This window comes from Chenopodium album, chromosome 14, assembly GCF_948465745.1.
Source record: "Chenopodium album chromosome 14, dcCheAlbu1.1, whole genome shotgun sequence".
Classification (NCBI taxonomy): domain Eukaryota; kingdom Viridiplantae; phylum Streptophyta; class Magnoliopsida; order Caryophyllales; family Amaranthaceae; genus Chenopodium; species Chenopodium album.
In genome coordinates this window covers 9,768,649-9,791,797 of record NC_137847.1, presented here as the reverse complement: position 1 = coordinate 9,791,797, position 23,149 = coordinate 9,768,649, and the positions used below count along the sequence as shown (strand labels likewise).

The following is a 23,149-nucleotide window of genomic DNA, read 5'->3' as shown; positions in this document are numbered from 1 at the left end:
TAGTTAATTTTTCAAACATGTACTTCCTCCGTTTTTTTTAGTTAACACCGTTTGACTTTTAAACTATTTACACACTACACTTTGACTCGCTTTTGTGATTTATAGATATGATAAAATATAATCATATGGGATCTTGTTTGAATAATCTATATGTATATTTTTTTAATATCCACTTTTTATAATTTTACAATGTTGATAATTGAAGTTATTAAGCGTTATAAACATGTGTTGGCAAGCGTAATAATAGAAACGTGTCAACTAAAAAAAAACAGAGGAAGTATAAAACAAATTTAAAGCTCTTTTGTTATGCTTCATGACTTAATGTTAGTGCATTGAAAGATTAAGAGTCTGGTTGATAATTAGCTGGTAAGTGATTGATATAATTGGTTGTATTAGCTGGTTTAACTAGCTAATTTTATATAAGTTATATGTTAATTGTTAGTTGCTTTAGTGTATTTAATAGCTAAAAAACTAATTGTTCAATAAGTTAATTTTAAAAAACTCTTATAATGAGGTTTTTGTAAAAGAGCTTTTTAAGCCAAAAAACTCTTTTAATAAGCTATTTACCAAACACCCAAATTAATTTTTAAATGATCAAATTTCTAAATAGGATAAAATAAGCTAAAAACTCTTCAAAAAATTCTTTACCAAATAAGGCCTAAAACTGGAACATCTAAACATGCAAAAGGATACCATTACCGCGTAGTTCGACTACATTATTAACACCGTAGCCAGTAGATGAAATGCTCACTTCTTTATATTTTTCCAAAAGTTTAGGAAAATTTGCCAATTATAGCCATTTAAAACTTGTATTTTGTAAATTGCAGCCATTTAAAAAAAAATTGCAAACTGCAGCCCAAAAGTTGTTATAAATTGTAAATTACAGCCTAATTCAATTTTTTCATCGAGTTGCGTGTCGAAATGTTCGGTTAAGATTTTAGCAGCCATTTTAGGCCTTAAAGACCCAAATTGAGCTCGAAATTGGCAAAAAATTAACATAAGTGTCTCGTTTTTACAAGGAAAAATAGTTGCCCTCAAATCGATACATTTTTGTTACACAAAACAAGGCACTTACGTTGTTTTTTTGCCAATTTCGAGCTCAATTTGGACCCTTAAAGTCTAAAATGGCCCCTAAAACCTTAAACGAACATTTTTTGACACACAAATTGATGAAAAAATGAATTAGGCTGCAACTTACAATTTATAACAACTTTTGGGCTGTAACTTACAATTTTTTTTAAAATGTTGCAATTTGCAAAATACAAGTTTTAAATAGCTGCAATTTGCAAGTTTTCCAAAAGTTTAAAACACTGAAAACAAAGTGAATGGACAAGTCAGCACCTAGGCAACTGATAAAATTTAATCCTCATTTTGACACACATTTTCTCTTTATCTCAAACTTGTCTATGAAACTATGAGTACTCCTTCCGTCCCTTTGTGAAGAACATTAACTAATTATTAACGCCAGTTAAAACTTAAAACTCCAACTTACCATCCTCGTGTATAAACCAAGAACCCGACTCTTGTTAAACAAGCTGTAGCGTATCAAACAATACGAATTCATTAATTTTCGTTTTGAAATAGCCAAAGATAATAAAGTTCAATGACAAACAAGCATGAGAGGTCACCTTCAAATTTACCTATGGCTAAATAAATCAGTAGACTATTCTTCAGATCTTACAAAGATATACCGAGTATAATTAAAGCAAGAACAATCAATTAAACAAATAAGAGCTTCAACTATACTCCCTACTTTTTATGCAGAACTTATCACACATGCGCAGGGTGCACACGTGCACAGTATCAACACACACGTGCAAAGATTAGAACAAAACACTGATAATGTACTTGTATGATAATTGCTAAATCTCTGCAGATTCAATCAAAAATTAAAAATTGATGATAAAACTAACATCTTATACAAATTCTAGAACATTTTGCAAGGGTACAATCAAGTTACGGAAAAAGACCAATACGTATTAAAAATACCCCGAGGTACACCTAGCTGTAGTTTTAAGGTGTAGGTGTACCCGGGTGCACAATGAAGGTTTTATAACAACGTATACATCGTGGACTCTTGTATAGACCACGAAGACGTATTGAGAACGACCCTATTCCGTAAAATCACAATCAGATGAAAATTCTCTCATGTATAGACCACAAAGAAAGCTGCTCCTTAGAGGAAGACAGCCATTTTGTGTTAGCAATGATGGGAGAAATGGTGGTCCAATACCACACAGCTCAACAGTGGTTGTTTAGGACCACAAAAACAAAGCTTTAAGATCACCACTAAGGAAACATGAAACCCTAACACGTACATGATCTACTTCAGTGAAAGCCTTCTTAATGATTCGAAAGCGATTTTTCAATCTGCCCTCAAACACCCCCCATACATACACACAGAAAATTACAAACCTAAATTTTCACAAGATATATACAGTTTTTTTCTTTTGTAGTTTTGTATAACAAACTAACAAAGTGTTTACATGTGCAAGTATATTGTCGTCACGCCTATTAAGCTCCGTTTCTGGCGCTGAAAGCAATTCGGCCATTGTGTATAATTATTGAGTGGTTGTTTGGTGACAATAATGCATGAAGTGTACCTTCTTGGGAAAAACTTTCACCAAATGATGAAGGAAGTTGCTTAACTATCTCCTTTCACGGATAGTAGAAATTCTTGTTTCCAATCAAAGAACTTTTTTTTTGATGGAAAACCAAACGGATTTTGGCACTTTGGGAAGTGATACTTTCTATGCCTAACCAAATGACAACTAATTGAGTTTGGGAGTTACCAAAGTACAGTTTTGAAGCTGTTAAGTATATGTAAAGATTCCAACTTTCAGAAATAACCTTATTCCTTCTGATAAAAGGACAGAACAAGATCTGTATGTACAGAGAACATTTGTGTGTCGATAAATAGCTGCATACAAAAAAAAAATTCCGTAAATCAATAACCTCCCAGTACTTCACCAACGGTATGTTGATGTCAACTAGAAACCACCAAGTTAAGTTTAACAATTTCCCATCGAATCATCAAAGACTAAATTATCAAGGCCAGTGATTATGGGGACAATATTCTGATTTCTGAAACAATAAGCTACTATCTTCTTCTGCGGAAGTGTTCATGGTCCGTGTTGGGCGTTATGAAGCAATGGTTGCTATTGGTTTCCCAGCAAAAGACCTTGAAAAGTAGTAGCTGGATGTGAAGAAGATTAAAAGGATCCAGCTTCAGAAGATATTTTGTGTTCTAAATTGTTGTTGCCTTGATGCATAAAATTAGGAGGGCCCCAAAATGGAGCAGTTTGGCCCTCCAGGTTGGTAGCACCAGACATGGTTTATGGCTGAATGGCCCGGGAAAATGAACAACTTGGATAAGGCTGGTGGTTTCTGTTCTTCTTGGACTGGGGTAGGCCAACCTAGAAATGAAACCCTCATCGAGAGGCAGTTGGTATATCCTCTAATTGTTTGATTAATACTTCCTCTGTTTTTTTATACTTGCAACACACCTTTTATCACGCTTTTCGAGGAGGTGATTAAACTAGGTAGATGAATGAATTAAACTATGAAATTTAAACCGTAGCAACTTATCCCTTTCTTCTTATAGGTGGTAAAATTTTATAAATTAATTTATCCGTTTACGTAGTTTAATATCTTCCTTAAAATGGTTGCCAAAGGGGTGTGTTGCAACTAAATAAAAACGGAGGAAGTATGATTAATAAAATTTTTAGTCTCATGTATGATTAATAAAATTTTTAGTCTCAATGATATTATAATCTACATGATCGATATCACATACTCCCTCCATCCCAAATTTTCCCTGTAGCATAGACGTATTATTTCAGTTGTAAACTAAGGAGACATGTCATGGATTCACAGATAATGGAATAGGTTTACTAGTCTTCTTGAAAGGCAAACAAATGTATTAAGGTGTCATTCAAATAGAAACTGCAGTATAATTCTGACCTAGAGTAATGCAAAGTATACACTTGAAAGCTAGAGGAACAAACCTTCATAAAAGCTCGATCACGGCTAGGAAATGAGTCGATGAAGCTCTCCTTTAGAAGAAGTGAAACCTGAGGATAAAAAAGACAATAAAATGACATCAAAATAAATATATACAGCTCAAAACCAAGTAAAAAAACAGGAAGAGAGAGAAAGAGGAGTGTTCTAACTCCAACAAGGTTACCGATTGCGTAAAACTTAGGAGTTCAAGCTAACAAATCAAAGAAAAAAAAAGGAAGAATTATTCCTTTACATAGAAAATTAAGCAACTTTACCATCTAAAGTTCAACTTGGCAGAGACCAATATGCCAGCACCTTATGTTGCAGATGTGTTATATGGTTCAAAATTATGAATATGAAATTCTTTATTTGATTAACATTCAGGGGTCAATTTACTTACACTATCTAGTGACTGTAGAGTTTAGAGATATATATGCCCTTAACATATATAAATGGGATTTAAAGAGTACTTGGTACCAGAGAAAGTATCCAAGAAATTATCAAGGCATTAAATAAAAATAAAAAAAATAAAAAAAAAAAAAAGTAAAAAGATAAATAGGAGAAGTTATCAAGTCATTCGAGAAAGGAAGAGACTGGGTACTTATGCTCTAAGAGTTCAATATGACCCTAGCCTCACAACACAAAAATAAGATGGACAGTGAGCCTACTTGCCTTCTGTGGTACATAAGATGGGAGCTCGAACAAGTCAGGCTAGTGCCTAAAGTGGGAAGTGAGGGTGGGGTGGGGTAAAGGTCCAAATGCCTAATCACAGATCTTCCCACAACCATGAAAACACACCGCAGGTACACAAGACTAATTCAAAATAATCAGACTAGCAGATTCAGTCAGACCTATCTTCTCATATACTATATCCTTAATTTTGCTAACAATGTTCTCTTTCTGGTGTGTATCTATCCGTCGTCAACTTCAATGTGCCCAGGTTTACGTATTATCAAAACATAGATTAATTATCATGATGCAAATCTAATCATTCATTATTCACTAACTCGATAACACATGTATACCTGAACATTTTAAAACATATTTTTCATTGTTGACAACAGCAGGAGCATAAACACTTGAATTAATCAGCCAAAAAAACACAAACACACAAGTGTTCAGCCAAATTAGACATACCTTATCGTCATTGGACTGAACATTAGTTATTGTATGAGAACGTAGATTAGAGCAAAGGGAATCTAAGTAATTCTTTAACACGTCCATGAATCCTTTGGCAGCTTCAGCCTACAGTAGAAATGATTGGTACAACAGGTTACAAAATAAAGAATATGACATAAAAACTAATCAAATAAAAAGTAAGTTGGTACAGTGAGATGAAGCAAATACCGGCTACCCCCTTTCATATTATTAATAGAACAATTTTGAAATCACTGGCTAGATCCAACATAACAGGATAATACAGATACCTGTACATCTGTATATTCATATATGGGCCGCCTTTTCCCCAAATAGCTTTCTCCAACAAGCTTAGCATGGTAGGGAGCCAAGGATGCAAGTAATTCTCTTTGTTGTGGCAGTTGTGGCATCGATTGTGATTTCACCTATTCTCACAAGAAATGAAATTTATAGCCAATTACTTCCAAGAAATTTACAGTGAAAAATTCATCAAGGTTTATCAAAAATACTGTAAGAATATTACACTAGCTGGAACTGAAATGTTATTAATGCAAGAGGAAAACAGCTTTTAAAACGTAGCATATAACACTGCAACCAAACTTGCGCATAGGGCCATCAGAACATTAGATTTATACAAATCTCACATACTCGGTTAACAAAGATGATGTCTCAACATGCTCATGATTCCAGTCCAAACTCAAAACTCCAAAGATAAGATTATCAAATTCAACAACATTGAAGTCGAGCAATTTACACTTCTCAAAGTACTGCCTTCATGCAAGAAAACAAATAACCAAGGGAAGAGTCAACAGACCCTTGTACAGTATCATTTTGGAAGATGAAGAGATGGGTTAAAACAGGCTGGATTACTATCAATAAATAAGTACCGTGGTCTAGCAAGGGGAAAAAAAGGCCAAAGTTAAGACACTTAAATATACCTGATTCTTGCTGATGTCCACCAGTATGGCATTTGGCAACTTCGAGAGAACTTCTGAAGATTTACTCTGTACCCCAACCTACATATGCAAAGTTGCTAATTAGATGCTCATAACTGCATTATTACCAGTATGAAACAAGATATTACATGTATTAAGCATCAAAAGTGCTTGAACTTAGGGTTCAAAAGCTAAAATATGTAAAAATAACCTTACAGAATCACAACATAAGTACAAAGAAGCCCAGGTATACACTGGCAGATCTACAGAGGCACAAGGGGTAGCACATGCTACCCCTGAAAAAAAAAAAAAAAAAAAAAAAAGAAGAAAATTCTGTTTCTGTTAAAATAAGCACCGAAAATACAGTATATAATAATTATTGTTTGTCTATAAGATTAGTATTGTTAGCTTTGGCCTAGTGGTTTGTACTCCCTCCGTTCCCGAAAGAACGACCCATTTGGGTTGATTTCGCGGGTATTAAGAAAGTTAAATAAAAAGAAGTAGAAGTATATTGGAAAGATAAACTTACATGGGGTTTGTAAAAAAGTAGAGAGAGAAAGTAATAAAAGTACATAGAGAAACAAAATTTTATATGGGGAAGCTAATTTTGCACAAATATTATTACAAATTGGTGGGGATTTTAATGTAAATGGGTCATTCTTTTTGGAACTAAAATTTGGCCAAATGGGTCGTTCTTTCGGGGACGGAGGTAGTACTATGTTAAGAGTTAGTTTCAGGGGTTGGGGTCCGAATCCCTCTCCAAAGAAATTTTTTGTTTTTTTTGTTTTTTGGTTTTTTCTCTATTCTATTCATTTTGGGCTTTAAGAATGCTTACTGTGGGCTTTTGTAGCTATTAAGTTTCATTCATTTAAAGTTTTACAATCTTTAACTAGCTTTAATTTTGAAATACTCCCTTTATTGACAAACTTTATTAATTATTTGGAATACTCCCTCCATTAATTGAAATTCTTTCTGTTAATTTATGAATTAGTAACATGTTTTCTAATGCTCAACTACGGCAATTATTTAGTTTTATATTAGTAAACACAATTTATTCAACATTTAATGTACTATATAAAAATCCTATGTGATAATATTTTTTCTTATATACAACACAAAATTTGATTGTAATTTTTTGATGTATAGAATATAAATCATTTGTAAGAAATTTTGACTAAGCTATTAATGTCAATAATGTAAACGTTGATAGTTGAAAATCAAATTATCGTTGAGACAATTATAACAAGCTAAATATCCATATTTATATGTTTAATAGTACGTGTAAAACACAAATATCAGTTGAAGTGATGTATGTGAATAGTAAAAGGTCAAAATGGGACACTTAAAAAAAATGAAAGGAATATACTCATGACAACAAAACGCGTTATATAAAAAATTAACCCAGTTTGTTTGACTGATTGTTCTTTAATTTATTTTTTTGATCCTGTGCTACCCCTGACTTGAAATCCTGGATCCGCCATTGCAGGTATATGACATATGTCAATACGCTTTCCACAACAGACAAGCATACGGTGTAAACCCAAACAAAAACTGCTTCTTCCCATATACTGACCGAAACTCCTAGAGTATCACACCAGTAAAACTTGCTTCTTCCCATATACTGACTGAAACTCCTATACAAAAACTGATACTCCCTTCATTTTCTTTTGGTGTACCCATTAAATTGTAAATTTTTATTTTACAGGGTTGAGTAGGTGTAAGAAAAAGGTGGATAAGGTAAAAAAGAGCGAGTGGAAAGTTGTAAATATTGTGGGGTAAGGGGGTAAGATAGTGAATGCATAAAGGAAGAAGTGGGTATATCAAACAAAGGAAAGTGGGTACACCATTCAAAAAATACATTGAAATTGTGAAGGTTGTTCTTAGTGCCAAAGAAAGGGTAGCAAGAGAAAAAACAAAAAAAAGTAGTAGACACAGACATAAAAGCAAAAAGCTTGCCAAATAGAACAAAGAGAAAGAAAGACAAATAGAGGCTCTTTCTCTCAGGACGACAGTTGCTTAAATGTAAGAAAACACAAAAACAAAACTAAAGTCAGCTTCATTACCTAACAAAGCATAATACAGTATATAAGTAATATAACATAGAAAATCAAACTTACTATATATGGCACAGGGGCATCAAGAAATTCGAGCATATCATTAGGCAGAACCTGGCAATACATGACATAAGTTATCAAAAAAAAAAAAAAACCTCTTGGTAGCATATGTTTTTGAAAAACAATCGCAGGAAAAAAAAAAAAAAAAGGTACCGGCATTAACAAGCTCTGCCACTGATAGGGACGTATTAAAGGTATAAATGAGAGAACTGAGGCAGACAATATTCCCTGAATCAAGAAAAAAAAAGGTCCATGGAGGTAAATAACAACATAAAATGAAAGCAAATGTGAACACATGGATCTCAGGATACATTAAACTAAATTTTATTCAGTTTCTTATAATTGAAAGACAGTTTCCCCCATCTACACAATTGAGAAAGAAACATAGAATCCTGCCCTCAAACATTGAAGATCAAAATTGCACATGATAATCCCGAGCCTGTGCATGATTAGTCGTTGAATCAGCATAACTTTGTAGGAACAATGACTTAAATTTTCACAAGTTGCCGTATCAAAAGATGGACTCAAATAAGGCTATAAAATGTGAACTAGAGCCGGCAATCCTGACCCGACCGTGACCCGAAAACGTAAACTCAAAATTGACCCGAACACAAAGCTGACCCGACCTGAAACCCGAAGTGGCCCGACCCAATTTTGACTCGAATTGATTGATCCGAACGGACCCGAAACCCAAAGCGACTCGAACTATACCCGAAATGACCCGACCCAAAATTAACAAATACTCAAAATGACCTAACTGATTTAGGGCTTAATTACTTTACCCGAATAAAGACTTATCGAAGATAACCTAAATTAAACAATATAGTATTGTGTGTATAATACTGTTGAAATGTGCATGTAATTTATTACTCGTAATTCATGAAGAATTTCATTTGGTTAGGAACACTAGTTTTTGTTATTATTACTATTACTATTACTCTTAGCTTCTTCTTTTAAGTATTACAATGAATTTTTTTTCCACTATTCACTTTATCTAATTTGAATTTTTGACCAATTAATCAATGATAGTGATCATACATATGAAACAATACAGTCTTGTATATACAGTACTGTTGGAATTGTCCAATGAATATATTATTAATATTCAATTGTTATACTTTATATTTATTGATAATTATAATATATTATTGGTCAAATTTCTACATCGACATAGACGAAAATTACCCTGACCCGACGAGAACTCAACTTGACCTGATAATTGGACTTGAATTGACCCGACTTGAACTTGACCCGACCCGAACTCAACCCGAAATGTTGACACCCGACCCGACCCGAATATTGATTGACCCGACCCGACCCGAACTAACCTGACCCATGCCCGACCTGAACGACCTGTTTGCCAGGTCTAATGTGAGCTAATAAGTCTCCAAACCAAGGGATCTGTATTTTACACGTCTAGCTCAAGATAAGACATGGTATGTAAAAGCATAGGCCTTGGCATCTCCATATCAAGTAAAAGATTCTTATTGTTGATGCAAAGTAAAACTATCTTACGTAGTATTTACAATTAAAGAGAGAGAGATCACAAAAGTTCCTTAGCATTATACATACCAAATTAGAACAAACAAATATGATTTGTTTCTCTAGCAGGGCTCCTGCGAACAATGTCAATATCTGCAAATATGACAAATCATTCAATCGATACCCTAGAAAATTTGTTAAAAGTCTAAGGATGCAATTAAGAATAGTAAACAAAAATTATAAATAATTTACAATATGCGAGTTTTCAAGCCAACATAACACCGTTGGCTTTATGCCATATGAAGGCTTTACCCAACATCATATAAATAACTAGTTGAGCAACTAGAAAGGCAAAGACGGGAGAGAGATAGAGACTAAAAAAAATCTTCCTAGAGTTTTTTATTTAAACACTGTTCAATAGGTACAATGTCTTATTTTAGACCAAAAAGTGCGGGGGGGGGGGGGGGGGGAATCAAATTTCAAGCAACTCTTCTAAAGCTTGTGGTTCTAATATAATTATAACAAATGATAATAAAGAACAGGGAAAGTAAAAGATTTAACTTCAATTTAGAAGAAACTTACATTCTCAAGTCTTAGATAACCACAAATACATGAAATGGTCACTACCGATAAAGATATAGCCTCCTCCTCAGCTATAAGCGCATTAAGTACCTTTGAAAAGAGAACATTTTCAGATACTAAACTTGTTACGTGTACCAATCCAACAAAGAATAAGTAACCAAAAATCAAGATTCCTAATTACATGAAAATAAAAGCTTATCCCTGAGTATACAAAAAGTAAATGGTAAAACATTCTATTCCTTCTGTCCTATTTTGCACACATACCTTTTTCATCCATTCCTATTTAGTTTGTCCACTTCTAAACAATGCCCCATTATTCTATTATTACTTTCTCCTATTCCCGCTACTAATAGTTACAGACTTAGATTCTCTCTCATTCAATAATCCACAAATAAATCATCATCTCCCATCACTAAACCTTTTTATGAAAGTATTTGATAGTATCATTGTGTGCTTACCTCTGTGACACTCAGTTAATAGATTAAGGAGGTGGTGTTTAGTTTTCAATGTTATTCTGATAATAAAGCAGGAGTAATGGTAGATAGAAGTATATTTATCATCGAATGAGAGAGATTGTCAGACCCTAGCTTCTAGTAATGGGAATAGAGAAGTAATAAACTAGTGGACCAATATTGAATTTAGAATTGGACAAACTTAGTTGGGAGGGATGATAAAGAAATGTGAGCATACTATATGGAAACAAAGGAAGAGCATATTGTTTGTAATGCAGGGAAAAATACATCTTAACATGAAAAACAATAATTATTACCTCAATTCTCTCAAGACTTGTCCTACATGATATTAAATCAAGTGGAGAGCCACAAACATCCAGGGCTCTTTCACTAGGCCGATGAAACTCCAAAGGGTGCAAATAATCTAATGGATGAAAAGTAATGCTTGTACCCCTTGGTGGAAAATCCACCTTGTAATATTCACATATAATTTGCAAAGACCCGTGATTATTTGCCTGTAAGGATTTGGATCAATGCATTAGCAACAGTAATAATTACAACATGAGTTACAAGATGGATGCTAACAATTGTCCAAATACGTGGGTAAATGACATACAGACCTTAGCCCATTCAAGTATGTCAATATGGCTGCTAAAATCTTCCTGGCCAGAGATAGATGTTTCCTTAATATCTGTCTCATCATTTTCACTTCTCAACTGCCTCTCTTCAGAAGGAGAACCCAGACTACATAGGGCAATTAAAAACAAAGCATCAAAGCATGCTCGAGTTAAATTCAAGGATCATGTAGCAATAATTATAATTTAACGGGAATCCTATGCTATAGCTTTGCCAGAACTTGATTTGCATTTTACCCCTCCTCACCACCCATTTTTCTCCTCTAAAAAAAATGAAAAGAAATCAAAATAGAGATAAACACTCTCTACAACTACTATACCAAGATCTGACCCATGATTATCAACAGTAATCCATATCCACTGTCATTTCAGAGAGATGTGTTCCACTTGCTTTCCCCAATTTCTTCTTGTTGGGGTACTGTAGACAGGCATCAAAATATTTGATTACCTTTTCTTTGCTTGATTCATTTTTAATGCAGGCTTAAGGAATAAAAGTTGAAGAAATCATGACTTTGAGAGTGGAAGCGTTTAACTTTATCGGCTCATTGAACTTGGGATTTGGAATTTTTGGAGCATTTTTTTTTTCAGTGTTTCATGAAGATAAATAACAGTGAGATGTGAGATGGAGAAAGAGAATCTAACAAAGTTTAACTTAATTTTATGTCACTGTGTTTTAAATAAAATTTTGGTCAAATATCAATATATCATCGTCTAAACAGCCCAATCCTCTTTCCCCTAACAGTGTATAACATCCATTCATATTTAGGTCCTCCAAAATAAAAACACTTCAGGCATTGAAAGTGATGTTAACTCCGATATTATATTAAGAAATTTCGAAGACTAGTGAGTTCTTTGGTTTTTGTTTTGGTTTGAGAAAATTTTTTAACGAAAATTATAAATCAAACAAGTGCGTAAGAGATTAGAATACGCCTCTTGCTCAGTGAGGCACCTTCAAGGAGAGACTTTGAGCAGTTTGAGCCTTGTGCCTCAAGGGTATTTCGATAGAATTGATTCACTGCCCCAAAAAAAATATTTTCTGATATATTTGTGACTCTCATGTGCGACAAGAGTATACACTATACAGCATTAAATTCAAAAACAAAGTAGATTAATAAATGCAGGAATCAATTCAATGTAATCAAAGGCATGCCCCATTTAAGCACAAGAGTATGAACTAACACAAAAGTCAATTACATACCTGCACGAAGGTTCAGAACTCTCAAACTGCGGGTACCGAAGCAGTGGCCAAACAGCACCAGGTGCAGACTTTTCCATGGTTGGCTTGCTCAAAGATGAATGATCAAAATCGACATCATTTGCTTCAGAATTTTGCATGGTTACAGCTGGCTCTTTATCAGATGCAAGGGTATCTCTTTCGAAAGTTGTGGTTGTAAGAGAATCATCAGTATCATGACTATCATCCCTAAAAGAGGAGATTCCCTCGAGATCAGAGTTGGCAAGATCGCCAAGGGGACTTCCCACATCAGTCACTCTAGTAGAAGCAGTAGTTCCACTAGAACTTGATTGAGGAGTTCCCACGGTTTCATTTGCCTCATCCTCTGAGACATGCTGTGTAGACATTCTTCCATTTTCTTCTAATCCTTCCATTGTTATGATGGTATCTGGCACTTCCAGATCTAAGACACTGATACTTTTTGTTAAGCGTTCCAACCTTTCTTCCATGAATATGCTGCAGTAAAAACATAATAAAAATAACATGATATCACTGATATGAGACCTACCAGCTGTATCTTAATCCTAACTATTACAAACAGCCAGCAGAATGTCTAAGAAACTAATACAAAAATTTCAGCATGCAGAAATCAATTGAGAGAAGGACGTGAGTTAACTATTGGTGGGTATCTCTGACAGACTTGTTGATGGCTCAAATTTCTTTCATCTTAACTAAGAGATTAAAGTTACTTAACTCCACCAGTTTACTTGGATCCCCATATCATCCACACTATGGCTCCATAAAGTTCTCAAACAGGGAAAAAAAAAAGGATGCCCAAGCAACGTGAAGTACATCCTATACTTTTAATAAGAGCGTTCTCGTGCAAAAAATTAAAATTAAAAAAAATGTTATGATTGAAATAATTAATTTTATGATTTTCAGTATTGAGGCAGTAGTCGGAACCTGTAATAAGGCCTGGTTTAGTAGGTTGACTTTAGCAGAGCAGAATTTTTAAATGACTAATGCTATATATACTTTTATTTAGTCACTTAGATATGAAGTATATGATATTATGAACCCAAAAACAAATAGGGATAGTTGGACTAAGCTATCAATACAGCCACATCATGGACCTTTTTCAACCCCAACAACTGCAAAAATCTGCTCTATAGATATCTGGAAACAAGTGTAGTTGCTATTTCCAGTTGTTGGACAGGGTATCTGAATGTGTGTACATGAGTTCACATGAAAAAGTTGTAAAAGGTCAAATGGAAGGAGATTGCACTCAGTAAATACTAAACCTGGCAAACGGGTCAGTCGGGTCGGGTCTGGGTTAGGTCATTTCGGGTCAACTAACGTTCTGGTCGGGTACGGATCGGGTCAATTCGGGTATGACTCGGGTCAGGTATCGGGTTGAGTTCGGGTCGGGTTTGTTCAGGTCATGCATTTTCGGGTCATATTCAAGTCGGTTCAAATCAGGTCGGGTCATGTTCGGATTGTTCCATTTGTGGTTCAAGCTCAAACTGATAATTTTATATTTTATTATCATTATAAAAAGAACTATCAATTCAGTTTATGAGCTTGGCTACGCTTGGAGATGAACAATTTGAGTCATTCTTGTCACCAGGCATTTTTAGTTCAATTATAAGGTAATTTTAGTTCAGAACATTTCGGGTATCAAGTCTGTCCGGGTCAAACACTTCGAGTCAACTTTTCGTCGAGTCAATTTCGGGTCTGGTCATTTCGAATATTGGTTCGGGTACAATCGGGTTGGGTCAAAATCAGGTCAGGTATAAGTCGGGTTAGGTTGGTTTCGGGTCAATTTTGAGTCGATGTTTCTGGGTCATTCGGGTTGGGTCAAGATTGCCAGGTCTAGTAAATACAGAATATTATACAAGTGTTATAATAATAAAAGGAACAAGACAACATTAAGTGGACTAGGACTTTCTAAAGAGCAGCTATTGTAAACACGACAACTAAACCAAATTTCACATAAGCCTAGACAGGGAAACACTTCCTTTAAAAAGCTCCACAATGAAGAAAGAAAATACTCACTATCTCACATATAATCTTCTGAACTAGGGATGACTTATACTTTATACAGAATAAAGGAATTACATTTCTAATTAACATGAGGATTATAGAGAGGTTACATTTTGTCTCATACTAAAATTATTTCCCGCTTTCAGAAAATATAGTTCTTTTTCTGCAGGGTAAATCTCCCAGAAGGTCAGAACGTCCAATAAGTCCCAAATCATCCCCAAGGAATTCTAGCTTAGACTTGAATTTGGGAAAAACATAAAGACTTATCAAACACTCGCGAGAATTATACAATGAATGACCATAACTACATACTATCATGGCATATTTGGATGTACATGCTCTTCACAAGGTCAGTGTAACACAAAAAATAACCCTAAGTTTTACTTTTGTTCTTTGTTTTTGAGAAAGAGACGTATATCAGGATGTTAAAAGGCCAGAATAACAGCACTTAATCATGTCAAGAATACTTAGAAATGCATCACCATAATTGATTAATTTCTCCTTTTACTGAAGAGTGGACACCTGCCAAGCATTCAGTAGCATACCTGATACTTCAATGATTAGTAAAGACCCAAAACACTCATGTATAAGGAAAAAAAATTAAGAAAAACTATATAAATCCATTATCATTCTACATCCTTTGTCAAGTTCATCCCGCTGGGGCAGCATATCCAGCAAAAAATAAGTAATAAGGAGGTCATAATGCTGGATCTTTGATACTTCATAAAGTATCATATTAGGTTGTCTAGAAATTCCATAAATAATAAAGCAGGGGTTAAGTTGATCAATGTAAATGCATCTCAAGGCAGGTGCCTTCTATTTAAGGCTGTTAGCCTACCCTACCCCTCTCCTAGTCTCCCCCTCCCCACAATACAAAAGAAAGAAAATTACAACATAAAACTCTGAATATATTTTTTTTACCCACTTAAGTCTTCCAAGTCGTCCTACTACAAGGATTTGTCAAAAAATCAAGTCACTAGGGAGATATTTATTGGAGTATCAAAAAATTCACAATTCATAACAGGAAATTAGCCCCTCTATACACAACCGGTACAAAAGGTGCTTAAATCCAAATATGAAGTTGTGTGAGAATTGTGAAATGTTGCCATAATGGTACCCAAGGCCTTAAAGGTACAGCTATAGCTGGTCAAGTCGATCTAAAAAGTAAAAACCCGTAGTATAGAATAAACTTCAATGAATGCAAGCAACAAAATTCATAACTCATAGTAAATTTAAGATTACATATAAACCAACCTTTTTAGTACACCAAAATGCAAGTCGAAGAAGGGTACCCGTGAAAGTATGCAATAACAGCGTTTTGTTGTAAATATATACCGTCCCAAACATGAGTTAACAGGTTGACTGTCAGAAAGCATAGAAATTAACCGTGAAGGCTTATCCACAAGCTCTTCCATCAAAATACAACATCCATACAAAGTTGAATTATCAGCACCCTGATAAACATAATCTGTGTAAGAAGCTGCCCAGCTTAAACTAATATACCAAAATACAATCTTGAATTCATTTTTATTTATAAGAACCCTTTTCTTATAGGGAAAAAAAAAAAAAAAAAAAAAAAAAGAAAGAATAATTGTTTGCATCAACTCTGCAAATAACATGGCCTTGAAGGTAGACAGTGAACAAATAGCTTAAATTAGTAACTACGGAGGCATTTTTGAAACCAATTTTTCTGTAAGATAACATTTGCTTAGAAAGGAAGAAACAGAATACATTTTGAAGACTAGAAGACCACATAATAGTAAACTAAACTGAAAACATAACAACAAAACCTATCAAGGAAGCCTTTCTTATAACCATGAGGTCCATAGCTGTCAAAATTGATGTTCTGATACAAACTCTTTTTTTTGCTCATTTTTTTGCGTTAGAACGAACTGTTTAGCTCACTTACTCTAAGCAAAGGTAAACAGGAAAAATACTACTCAGTAAGAGCCTAGAATGAATAACTGCCATTGCTATGTGGCATTCCAAGGAAATATAATCTCAACCACATCACTTAACATTATATAGATTAATATAGATTTTTTTAGCTTACTACCACTGTGATATTAGCAGGCAGCAGCTGCAAATCATCTGCATAGCTCCCCAAAACTATTCCATGACCAAATCAGAGATTTGCAGTTCTGTCATAATAATTTCCTATCCCCCTTGTACTCATGTCTCACTCTAAGTTGTACCCGTTTTTAGTGTGTAGGAACTAGGAAGAGGCTTCTTTATGGTTGTTTGCATCGAAAATGAACCAAACAGAGCATAAGAAAGTAGGCAGCACATATAACATCAAATATGAATCCAATGGCAAACTACCTGCTGCAAGCGAAACACAAAGGACAGCTCACTTTGTTTGAGATGTTCCTGCAAAAAAAAATGAATATTGTAATAACAGTTCCCCCTAAAATAACAAAATGCTTAAACCCACACACAAATGGAAATCAAAGAAAGGAAAAATGAAAAGAAAAGAAAAGGTTGGATCTGATTTCAATTAGTAGCTACAGAGGCATTATAATAAAGCAGCTTCGCTGCTGGAATGCAAAGCTTAAAGTAATTCTCAGCTAAAATTAACCTCAAAGAGCTTTGATCTCACCACATTTAAGCACAGGTGATGTGCTTTTTATTGACAACAATACTACAATGTCCCCTTTTTCTGTTGCAAAGTGGTAAACCAACCTGTATAAAGTCTTTACCACCAACTAAACCCTGCCTAGCTGGAAGCCTAAAGCATTAGATTGAAGTCATTGCGGGTGGATCCTTGTAAGAACCAAACAATGAAAGAACCATTATCGGTCATCTATATTCCATAATAACAATAACTAAAAGTTGTGGCTTATAGAAAATCAAACATAAAAATAACAAGAGGAAATCCAAATTGGCCTTAATTAAAGCCAATATTGTCTACAACCAAGCTTTATAAAGCTGCAGCTCCCACCGCTTTCTCTTTTCTTTCAACAATGCTCCAAAGTAACCTCTAATGAGTAATGATAACAATTCCGTATAACCAAACATTACAATTGCCCAGCTCCCTCCGTGCCAATTCTTTTCTTTCCAGCAGTTCTCCATCCCCGAATAAATATAGCACAGCACATTCCCCATCAGGTAGCCACTTCCCTCCACCACTCTCTCTACTCAGCTTAGCCACACGTTTCCTTTGCTCTCTTCCTAGTAAGCAAGCTCCATAACCTTTCCTTCTGTTTTCTCTTCCCTCTTCTGCCTTTCCTTCTCCCACTCTACCCCAATACCATTCAGCTCAGAAATGCATTATTTCTTAAGATTAGATCTTCACCACAACATACCCCACACCCCTGCTAGCCTTCTTCATGTACCCCCTTTTAATTTATCTCCTATTCTTATAAAACCCCATAATCCTCTTCTTATCTCTCCTATTTCCTTTCAAAGCTTTTTTAGATATCCAAGTGCCAACTAAAGCAATTAGGTGAAATATGTGCGTGCCTGATTGATCCTATAAATTTGAAAACTTGCAAAATTGCGAAAATTTGGGCAAAATGTACAAGCAGGTCACAGACTAGATGTAATACTATTTATAAAAAAATTTACAGAGCAAAAACTTACCATTGCCACCATAAATGGCTGACAGCTTAAGGAGGGGATCAGGGGACAGAAGAGGTACAATAGACTAAGAAGTTGCCACTAACATTTAAAAAACTCTTTACAACAATGCCCAAATTGGTTCTCCTTTCTGATATTAAACTTGGTCCTAATTTTGTTAAAGAGAGAAAGAGCATGTACTATTTCACCAAAATTGAGATCCAAGATATACACATCACAACGAAGTCAGCAAGATGACAAATACCTGTCCAAGAAGTATTTCATTTAACTCGCTCATTGAAGAACTTTTCTCAACAGCATGAACCTGTAAGCACATTCCAGAATCATGTGAAGACCCTTCCAGGAGGGGGCAAAAACAAAAGAAAACACCAAGCATAACGACACAAATAGGAGGATGTTATTAAAAATTTGAAATAATTTCATAGGATAGGGGGGGGGGGGGGGGGGTTGAGGCAAACATAAAAAGAATTTTACCGTCGTTCATTTATCAGTACTCATAAAAAAAACAACTTTAAGTCATGATTCCATGCTTCAAAAGCAACAAAAACAATAAAAGATAGAAATAAGTTAAGAGGCATTATGGAACTAAATCTGACACCAAAACTCTTTCACGAGGCTTCAGGTTCAGCCTGGTAAGATCTACAACAAATTGATCTCTTCAATCTGAACTTTGGCACATGAAACAAGTTCTGATTACAGAAAAAACACTTATAGGACCTCTATGTACGCAGAGTTCAAGACGGTTAAGGTTAGATGTTTTAAATTACCTCCATTCTAAGTTTCTAACTTACCAAAAAACTACAACTCCCTATCTGACTCAAATTTTACAAATATGTAATTGACTTATAAATGTTTAGGCCTACGTATACAATACTATTAATAAACAACATATATAATGAGCATCAAACTGTCAAACCCTAGATAAGGGCAAAATTCAGGCCAAACAAAAAGCATAGATGACTACAACAGCGTAACCACCGAATAATTGTATGTTTCCTGGTGATTACAGGGTCTACAAGAATAGGTAATAACACACTAACACGGGATAATCTTTGCACATATCGTGACACTAAAAATTTTTAGAGCACAATATGGTGGAATTATTCTTTGAGATTAAAATTAAGATTTCGCATAAATCACCAAAAATTGCGGAACCTACCTCAACACCACCAGGGAAGCAAAATGATAAAAGATCCCTGTATTTGAGTGGTAACTGCTTTTCTGGAGGATAAACAAATAGAACCTGGGACCAGAGAAAATAGAAGATAAGGCCAAAGGGATGATGATCAACCACTTTTAAAGCAATTCACATGTGCGGGTATGAACCTGGGGCTCAAAGTTTGGCTCAACACGAGAATGATTATGACCACTTAAAGCAATTCGAAATTTCCCTGAACCGTCAGACTTCCTAGCAAGTAGTCTTTTTCTTAGTGACTGAGCATCAAAACTAGGAGGAAGCCCAACAACTACCATGCTCTCGAAAAGCTTTGATGGCTCTATAAAAGATCGATGATCCTGCACGTATAAACAACATCAAACCAGAATATTTAAAGGTTAATCATAACCAAAATTTTGATAGATGCCTTGTAATCACCTAAAGTTACTCATGAGCACCTTTTAACATGATATTACCTAAATCATTTGAAAACATAGCCAAGTATAGGGAAATGCAAACATCACAAACGAAGGGCATAATAAGCTATATATGTATGTAACTGATGCCCCTAGGTCCAAATAAGAGAAAAAATTGCAGAACAGACACAGGAAGTCAGTAACTGATGCCCCTAGGTCCAAAACTCCAAACAAAACAAGACAAACACTTATATAAACAAATCAAGTGGCATAATAAGCTATATATGTATGTCCTTAAGCGAATGACAAAAAAAAAAAAAAAAATAAATAAATAATAAAAGCTACATTGCTTCACAGGCTGAAGCTTAGAAGAATAGCATACCAAAGATTGTAACTGAAAGCTGGCCCATTGACGCTTTTGTTTAGTTAACACTTCTGGATTGTAAGTGAGAATTCTTTTGTCAGGGGTTTGTGATAAGCCCTTTAGTGCCTTTGATACCTGATTCTGTATTCTCTTTAATGGGGAGTTACTCCCACTATCATTTGAAGAGAACACTACAGATGGTCTTGGTGAACTGACTGCAGTAGCAGCAGCTGCCACTGCTCTTGCAACATCTTCTGAAGACGGGAATGATAGTGAAGATCCCCATCCTTGGCTGCCTGAGGCTTCGGTCTCAGCCATAACAGCTATTTCCTCAGTAAATTCTTCACCTGACAATTAAAATATGAGGTAACATCACTTAAAGCAGAAAAACATAAGATACAAGATAACATGTGTAGTCTGGACTTCAGGAGATTTAAAAAAAGTCTGGTTGACTAAGACTGGCCATGGTGGCCACTGAATGCAAGTGATTGAAAGCTTGATTTACCCTCATAGATATAATCAACGGAAAACCCTAACAGAATAAGTAATGGATATTAGCATTTTCAAGCACTCCCAAACTAATGTCTATTACATAAGCCAAGAAGTGAGGTAGTGGTGTACATCTAAATACCTAGAATGCCCTTAATTTTACTTTTTTGCGTATATAAATTCAGAAAAGCTAAAGCAGGCATTGCGTGCATTATAGGATCTAGTCTACTAATTGAAACAGCCTAAAGATATTGTCTTGGCAATTTCACTAGATTATTTTGTATTTTCTTTGGTTAAGTACACAAGTCTGTAAGCCATAATCTAATTTTTTTTTTTATATTTTAAATTTTTTATTTTGAGAAGAGTAACCTTACATTTTCTTCTCCGATTTCATTTTTTATTAACATTTTTTAACCAACTTATCCCAATGAGAACATCACACATTATATGAAGTATCTATATTTATCTTCATCTTAAAGTTTCAAAGGTTCCTCAAGATCTTGAGAAAAGCAGCAAAATGTGAGGAATAGAACTATAGAAGGGCAGAGAGAGCCTATAGTCCATTTCTTAGTTCTTGAATTTTTTTTTCATGTTATTTTGAAAAGGCACAATGATGCCTTGAGGTTTCTGGTATTTTACTTCAATGTCACCCACAACATCGATTGAAGTATAAAAATCCAACCACATGAAAATTGTGCAGTGAACGATGAGACTATCCAAACAAACATTTCAAAAGCCTAGTAGCCTACATGCTGAAGCTACTTGCATACATATATATATCTAGACCTTGTTGGGGAAGATGAGGTGTGAAGTTCAGGGATGCTAAATCTATATATCTAATCGGACGATATATTTGCATTGCACATTCATGGTATAGTCTACCTAAATTTCATGGATCATAATCCAACACAATCCTTTCCAGTATTCACCCAACCGCCCCCAAAATTAAGTGTATCCTCAGCAAGAATATACTGTCATTAGTCGTTACAAATTTAGCACCCATTTGCAGCAATATCATCCAAGGAAGTCAGCATCCTCGTTAACAATAACATCATACGGAAAAAGACGACGAGCTCAATCTAGTTGCTGTCCAGCATCAGCATATTTAGCAATACTCCAAATAAATGTTTGTCTACAACTGCCAAACTCCTAAGAACCTCAAACTAGTTCACCAATATGATAAATCATGACTACTAAGTATAGCAAGACCATATTCTCATAAACTTTCTCCTATAATCAAACTTCAAAAAACCAATGATAAGCTCAAATAAACTCGAATTTCACTTTCAAGCTCTAAAGTACAAAATTCTACTAAAAGAAACAAAACAATCCATTTCCCACATGTTAAAAAGATTCAAGCTTCACAACCCAGAAATTAAAACTGTCTACATCATGAATTAATATAAGAACAAATATTCAAAATACCCACAAAAAAAGCAGAAATACCCACAAAAAGGCAGCTCATGTATATTCCAAAATTGACCCAAATTATAAAATTGATGAACAAAAACATGAAAATATGAAAACACTTTGTTTGAAATACAATCATCAAATTAAGAAATAATTCATACTTATAATCATAATTATAATAGAAGGGTGGAAAATTGAATAATCACCTTGTTGTTCTTCTTCAGAACAGGGAGGGTTTTCGTGCAGCTGCTCCTCCTCAAGAGAAAGAACCACAAATGGAAAGAACATCATGATTAATGATGTCGGGATTATATATGAACACTATAATTTAATTTAATTTAATTGATTAATTTAACTTTATTAATGCCTTCATTGTCAAAGTACAAAGAAGAAAATTAAATTAAATGAATTAGATTAATCCCGTGAAAAAAAAAAAAATGAAATAGATTAAAATTAATTAAATTAATCCCAAATTAATTATTGAAAAAAAAAGGGCTAAATTCGGGTGAAAAGGGTGATGTAGGAAAAAGGGGGAGAAATCCCGAAAACCTCTCTTTCTTTCTCTCTGGATATTAATGAAAATTTTGGATTAATTTTTAATTTCCAGAAATTATGACTTTTGATTTCTGAGTAAATGCTTAGCTTTTTCTTTTTCTTTTTCTTTTCTTTTTTATTATTTTTTTTATTTTAGGCAACTTTTTTTTCCTTTATTGGTTTGATTTTACCTATGAAAAAAGGGCAGTAAGTTGGCAAACATTAGCTGTTGGATTAAGTTTAGACTAAATTAGACAGGGCATGGTTTGGTGGAATTTGATTTATTTTATAACATTAAATATATATATTCCACAAATTTTATTTCCAAAAATTGTATAGAGAGTCTCAAAAGTCACATTGAGTATTGAACTTAATAAGCATAAAAATCTATTAACTAATATAAAACAGTGTATGTTGACATCACCACTGCTCACGTGTCGCTCTTTTAATAAAAAAAATTTCCGTCTAAATGCAATGATGATGTCATTTTTTTTAAAAGTGAAGCTATCATATTTAATATTTTTGAAATTTAATATATTACAAGCTTCTACATTACAACTAAAACCTATCAATTTATCGTAGGAAATTGAAACAATTTTAAAGAAGTAACTAATAAATGACCTCTTATATTAAACTATATATTAG

General features: G+C 34.4%; 1 protein-coding gene across 2 annotated transcripts; it reads right to left on the bottom strand.

The window, feature by feature from the left end:
* Positions 1-1,877: 1,877 nt before the first annotated feature.
* LOC145578857 (uncharacterized) lies at positions 1,878-22,538 on the bottom strand. 2 transcript variants are annotated; one of them, XM_081636155.1, is made up of 20 exons: positions 22,177-22,538; positions 20,090-20,418; positions 19,462-19,650; positions 19,295-19,378; positions 18,380-18,439; positions 16,879-16,926; positions 15,811-16,010; positions 12,538-13,029; positions 11,325-11,448; positions 11,022-11,219; positions 10,253-10,342; positions 9,761-9,823; positions 8,342-8,416; positions 8,192-8,242; positions 6,078-6,155; positions 5,430-5,564; positions 5,140-5,247; positions 4,008-4,073; positions 2,851-2,920; positions 1,878-2,756 (listed from the first exon to the last, which is right to left on the bottom strand). In XM_081636155.1, the coding sequence occupies exons 1-19, from the start codon at positions 22,259-22,261 to the stop codon at positions 2,852-2,854; spliced, it is 2,544 nt and encodes an 847-aa protein (XP_081492281.1). In that variant the 5' UTR covers positions 22,262-22,538; the 3' UTR covers positions 1,878-2,756; position 2,851. The 2 variants fall into 2 exon arrangements, with proteins under 2 accessions (XP_081492281.1, XP_081492280.1); XM_081636154.1 differs by having other exon boundaries at positions 1,878-2,920.
* Positions 22,539-23,149: the final 611 nt, after the last annotated feature.